Source organism: Nelumbo lutea, chromosome 1 (genome assembly GCF_056320005.1).
Source record: "Nelumbo lutea isolate HS-2025 chromosome 1, American lotus-T2T, whole genome shotgun sequence".
In the NCBI taxonomy this organism is placed as follows: Eukaryota; Viridiplantae; Streptophyta; class Magnoliopsida; order Proteales; family Nelumbonaceae; genus Nelumbo; species Nelumbo lutea.
The window spans coordinates 69,936,956-69,943,707 of record NC_142684.1 but is presented as its reverse complement, the minus strand read 5'-3'; the positions used below and the strand labels follow the sequence as shown (position 1 = coordinate 69,943,707).

At 39.2% G+C, this 6,752-nt stretch overlaps 1 protein-coding gene across 1 annotated transcript; it reads right to left on the bottom strand.

Moving 5' to 3' along the window:
- Positions 1-284: 284 nt before the first annotated feature.
- LOC148875170 (acyl-CoA--sterol O-acyltransferase 1-like) lies at positions 285-1,623 on the bottom strand. Its single transcript, XM_088965785.1, has 2 exons — positions 1,517-1,623; positions 285-1,432 (listed from the first exon to the last, which is right to left on the bottom strand). The coding sequence occupies exons 1-2, from the start codon at positions 1,608-1,610 to the stop codon at positions 480-482; spliced, it is 1,047 nt and encodes a 348-aa protein (XP_088821911.1). The 5' UTR covers positions 1,611-1,623; the 3' UTR covers positions 285-479.
- Between the last annotated feature and the right edge of the window lie 5,129 nt (positions 1,624-6,752).

Here is a 6,752-nt window from a genome sequence, read left to right as displayed (position 1 = left end):
CCCCTCCCTCTCATTTTTTCATTTTCTCCCCATCCATCAACTGTGTACAGAGAGCTTGGGCTCTGTTTCATCTTCTCGAGGAAAACGACCATGAATAATGTGTTTTGTTTTCAAGAATAATTTTGATATTTTCAAAAGTCTTAAATTGCACATGAAGTTATATGATATACATAACTGACGATCCATTAACGGCAGGTACTAGATTGTCGCATTGATAAAGTTTGGGTATTAGATTGTCGCATTTTAAAGTTTGAGGACCAAATTGTCACTCGAACCTCCATCCATGAGTTTCTACATAGAGGGATTCCAATCATGCTTTTTATGCAATACAAGAAAAACTACTATACTATTTAAACCTTTTCAACAGCCATGATCAACATGAATATCCCATTGATTTCCCTCCTTATTAATTACTACTACTTGAATCTCTAGCTCGCGAGCCATGCATTCCAAGTATCATCCGTTGATGATCCATTCGTTCAAATTTCCATGAATCTGGAAGCATTTTGGAAGGATCTCAATTTGAAAAACCGAGCAACATCCCTCACAGACCTCCCCATGGCGCCGTACTCCGCCAGCCCCCTAACGACCAAACCACACCGGAGGAACTGAGGAAAGAACAACCAGAAGCTGGTAATCATCAAAAACGCAATGGAAAGCATCCTGGAAACCGCCCCGTGCAACTTCCATCTCCCGGCCAACGCCCTCTTCGCTATGATCTCCATTACCAGACACATTCCGTGGAGGATAAAGAAGCAGGTCACCTCCCATGTCGGCTCCAAACGTCCGAGGTAGAAGAAGATGAGCTCGTGTATCAGGCCTGACACAACGAACGTCGACAATATGGCCGGCAATGGAGCCCACTTCCTCCCTACTATACGCCGGGCAAAGCTCTTCGTCGGCTCGTATACGGTTGGGCGCAGGATACTCGTCACCATGATGTTCCATCTTCGTCCCCAGAAGTCCTGGAGAGAGGTCGAGAGGTAGGGCTCGTCGAATTGTGCCTCGAGCTCTAGATTGAGCAACGGCTGGACCAAGTAAGCAACCACGGCGAGAAGGATTTCCAGGGAGATGTATACGTGGATGCAGTACAGAGATAAGATGATTTTTGGGTGGAGATAAGGTCTGTAGTCGTAGAGACGGACAACCAGAGCTGCAAGTAGACCCTTAATGGCGTAGTTTAGTGGTGATTTGGTGCCTTTTCTGGTTAATTGGTGAGATGGGTTATCTAAATCTCTTTCTGTAGAGGCATTTGGAACTGGTTGCTGGGTTTTTCGGGGAGGTGGGTCTTGTTTAATTTTGATAGGCAGACAAGCTAGAAAGATGAAATGAATGAGCGGGATTGATGGGTTGGACGACAGAGGGCCCTGACCAAAAGAGAAAAGGAGGAGCTTGAAATTAGCTAGCCAAGCCACGAAGAAAGCAGTAGTACCTACAAGATGAACGGATTGGAGATTTAGTGGGAGAAGAAGAAAGAGGCAGCAGATGGGGAGGATTGTGAGCAGTCTGAACTTGCCTTTCGGAATTCTTGAAACTACATAATAGCAGAAACTTAAGGATGCGATAACCAAGAACCAAACCTTGATGAAGCTCTTAATCTCCCCCTCCATGCTCTCTCGCTTGCTCTTTCTGATACTTTTTCTTCTTGTATATAAATATATCGATCTCGATGGCTGTGAATTCTTATTTTGGTTTCTGTTACTACTACTTTTTAATTTCTTCTCATTTTTTGTTTAGTTTTGAACGGTAAGAAGGGCCCAAGAAGTCAAACTTTTCTCTTCCCCTAAGAAAGGGTATATGGTGTATTGCCAATATCGGCCCAAGAGTACGTCTGCTGTGAATTGTGCAATATATACACAACAAAAGAAAAGAAACTGCTGTGGATTGTGAAGCAAATGTAATAAATTTTGAGAAAAAACCCAACAGGATTCGTCCATATGTCCCGTTTTTGTGTGAATTCTTCCGTAGACGGTGCACTGACTGTTGTGTCACCTTCAGCCACATACCAGAAAGGAGACTTCACGAACAAGGCAACTCTCGGAAGGAACTAAGTGTGTAAGCTCCCCGCTCCGTTACCTGTGTAGGACGGACTTCTTATTCTCGCAAAGGTCGACAAGGAGTTCTCTATCGTGCGGGCACTGTCGTGGTCATGCGTAAATAAAAGGGGTGTTATTAGAATGAATAAAAAATTGGTGAGTGTCATTATCAGAAAAAAAAAAAAAAAGATGAGTGTGGATTGGTTCAATACTACAGCACTGTAGGAGGGACCAATCGTGCGGGTACTATCTAGCCTACAACCATAGTATGTTGTATAGGTGTGGTGTGTCAACGCCAACACTTTTGATTCTATACATCTCATAGAATTTAAGAAATAATTTATACAGTCAATCATAAATGTCTAATTTTTATAATTTTATGATAAATAAATTAAAAAAAAATCGATAATTGAATATTAATCAATAAGTATTAATTTTAACAAAAATGGTAACAAAATAATTTTACCGAATAAACTTTAGTGCCTTTGGTGTTAGGTTGCATGCCAGACACTAAGATTTAAATCGAGCCGAGCTTTTGATGAGCTATTTGAGCTTAGCTCAGATTGATTTAAATTGAGCTTCGAGCAGAGCTTGAACATGATATATAGGCTCGTTTCCTAATTGAGCCAAGCTCAAGCCCAATGAAGCTTTGCTTGTGAGGCTTGTGAGCCTAGTCAAGCGTAGTATAAAAAATAAATATTTTTTATTACATACATAAATACATATATACATACATACATACATATACATATAAATATATATAATAAATAATTTTTATAAAATAATATTTTTATTTTTTATGTATAATAGTAAATAATTTTTATAATTCTTATGTTTTGCATGTAAAATAAAAACATTTTTATATGTATGTATTTTTTATATTTTATATGTCATAATAAATAATTTTTGTAATTCTTATTTTTCTTAATGTAAATTAAAAAAAATATTTTTATATGTATATTTTTTATTTTTAGAAAAAAACTTGGCTTGTAGTCAAGCTAAAGCTGAGCCAAGCTCGAACTTGCAAGCTTTGAAGTTTTAATTGAGCCGGCTCGAGCTCAAGTCTCTAGCTCGAATCGAGCTTGAGCCTAACACAATTTCAACGAGCCAAGCTCAAATAGCCCTATATTCGGCTCGAATACTTGGCCATCCCCCCATCCATGGAAAAAAAACACCGTGGCCATCTCGTGGCATGGACCAAAACATGCCATCCATGAGATTACCATGGTAGCGAACACCACCAAATAACTACTGGTTTGTTTTGATAACGATTATTTTAGGCAAAACGACTGACACCTCCTCAAAAGTTTTTGACTGGTGTTGAAACCCCCTTGAAGTTCGGTAATTGTCACCACCTCCCATAAACTTTATAACACAGTTGCAAGTAGACCCCCTTTGTTAGAATCCTATAACAAGAGTGTTGAAAATGTCCAAAATACACATGCCATTACTATTGAGGCTGCTTTCTACGAAAAAAAAAAAAGAAAAAAACCAATTTTTTAAAAATTGGCCTAGAATCGGAACCGCTTTGGCCACTAATTTTCAGGTCAGTGATTCAAACGTCTAGTTCGAATGGATGACCCATTCCAATTTAAAATAATTAAATAAAATGACTAAAAACCGTTGTTCAGGACAAATGGGTCAATAGATTGATCACTCGAGTCATTAGGTCACTGACCAAGTCAACAGTTTTTGGGCCAAGAATGGGTTAAGGGTGAAATGGAACTGGTTGTCTAGATGGTTCCCTAGACCGGGCAGTCCGACCATCCAAGTCGATGGTTCAAAATCAATAGAAAAAACAATTAATACAAACTTTATGAACAACAAAAAAAAGAGATTTTAAAGTGGCAATTTTACTTAAGAAGGGCAAATTTGAAAAAATAAATTTATTTCAGAAAAGAGATTGGAAAGTTTGAGGGTAACAATTCGTATGAAGATAAAGTTTTAAAAATAATCATTTTGGTCAAATGTAACTGCATCGAAATTTTAGTTACGTTTTGATGCCTCTTTTTAGAGAATTCTAACAAAGAGGATCTACTTGAAACTATGTCAAAAAATTAAAGGAAAATGATTACAACTACCAAACTTCAGGGAGATTTCAGCAACAAATAGGCTTGGGGAGGTTTCATCAATTTACCGTTATTTATTATTATTTTTACCCCTGACAAAAGAGAAAACTAAAGAAGATGAATGCAATATGTCATATGTGTTACATGATTACTCCCTCAAAACTAAGACGGTGTTTTGGTAGTGTGAGCGTTGATTGGCATGATTTACCAAAAACAAAAAACGCCCACACAAACGGTGTTTTGGTAGTGGTTGTGTCATACCCATATTGGCATTGAAAGAGTCGTTTCCTTCACCGTCTCAGAAGATTGGGACACTTGTCCTATATCAATAAGCACCAAGATTCAAATCCAATAATCCATTTTGGATGTAGATCAAAACCCATGGTTTAGATTTTGGTCAAGAACTGATAGCTAGAATACAAAGAAAACAAAAACGTGTTAAAGCTTAACGTTATTATATTTGGAAATGAGTGACAAGGGAGAATAAGGAAGAAACCCCACCACATTCAAGCTCTCAGTCTAAAGAAACTTCCATCCTGTAAGGAAGAACCTGACATCAATGGAGAAGCTTGGCGTTTGATGCTTTAATTAAGAGTACAGATTTGAATTCACGGATAGGCCTGCTGCCTGCTCGATTTTCAAGTAGAATGGCAAATGATACAGTAGTGATTGCAGTTGATGCAAGCAAAGAGATAACAAACTATCCTCTTGAATGGGCGGACCCATCTCAGAGTTAAATAGAATAGAAAGCAATAAGTATTTGTATGATAACAACCAAGAGATAACAAACCAATATAACAAACAAGTTCTCATCTCATCATCTCATTAGGATAACAACTATCCTAACTCCTAAGGATAATTGTTATCCTATGGATGGAGTCCTAGATGTACATGAGTGTAACAGTGTTACAACTAGATATACTCTAATACATCCCCTCAAACTCCATGCTCATCGTGAACATGGAGTTTGTCCCGTAAGAAGCAAAATTGATCACCGGCAAGTGGCTTGGTGAGAATGTTAGCAACCTGATCTTTGGAAGAAATGAACCGCACGGTAAGCCGTTTGGTAAGAACAAGATCTCGGAGAAAGTGAAAATCAACATCAACATGACGAATCCAAGCACGGAACACAGGATTGGCCACAAGGTAGGTGGCTCCGATGTTATCACACCAAATAGTAGGTATCTCAAAGAAATTGATACCAAGATCTCGAAGAAGAGAGGAAACCCACACCACTTCAGTAGTAGATGTAGCACAAGCACGAAACTCATACTCGGTGCTAGAACGTGCTACTGTGGCCTATTTGTGAGAGCTCCAGACAATAAGATTAGGCCCTAAATAAATAGCAAATCCGCCAATAGATCGTTGGTCATCCGGACAACCAGCCCAATCAGCGTCTGAAAACGCATGAAGTGTAAGAGAAGTAGACGACACCGAGAGATGTGTAGACCATGTATAATGGTGTGTTTGAGATAACGCAAGATGCATTTTACAGCTGCCCAATGAACATCAGTAGGAGACTGAAAGAACTAAGAGACTTTGCTAACAGCGAAGGAGATGTCTAGACGGGTGATAGCAACATACTGAAGGGCGCCAACAATACTCCAAAACTCGATAGGATCGGGAAGAGGAGAGCCATCATGCCGAGTAAGCTTGGGGTGAATAGCCATAGGAGAGGAAATCAGTTTAGCAGCATCTATGTGGGAACGTTGTAGCATATCAGTAATGTACTGACATTGACTAAGAAATACTCCATTAGAATAACGAATAAGTTGAATACCAAGGAAGAAGTACCTCATTTGACAGAATTGGGGCTGGTTCCCATACATCTAAGAAAATTAAATCTAGTGGGCGAGAAACAATTGAAGAGGATGAGGGGAGAGGCAACTTATGACTCTTACTGACTTGACATAACTCACAAGATAAATTAGAGCTGAAAATAAAATGACCTTCATAGGGAAGACCGAACTAGGTGACAACTTGCTTGACCACTCGCATTACTGGATGCCCAAGATGTTTGTGCCAATCATCAACAGAGGCATTCTCACCAACTAATGCATAAGGCTGACTTGTATGAATCACCTCATGTGGAAACCGATACAACCCATCTCTACTAGTTCCTTGCATCAGGATGTTCCCTGTATAGTCCTTCACAACAAAATAATTACCGTGAAACTGAAAAAACAATTTGTTATCTCGAGCAAATTTTTTAACAGAGAGCAGATTTTTGGAGAGCTCCGCATGAAAAACATTATTCAGAGAAAACTGACAAGTAGCAGTATGTAAAATTGAAGAACCAACATTCTTGATGTTCAAACCTGAACCATTACCAACTTTGACTTGATCTGACCCACCATATTCAAACCGAGTTTGCAGATTGTCGACATCTGGAGTCATGTGATGTGTTGTGCCACTATCCGGGTACCAAGTTGGATCGAAGGAAGATTGAGATGAAGAAATAGTATTGTTGTTGTAAGTTGCTAGTTCTGCTTCTTCGTTCTTGAAATTGAGATCACACCACCGACAACATTTGATCACACCATGTCCCGATTTATTGCATAGCTGATAAACAATTGTATTACCACGCCCTCTGCCACCATTATTTGGATGGTTATCTAAAGAACCACGCCTCCTGCCTCTCCCACGG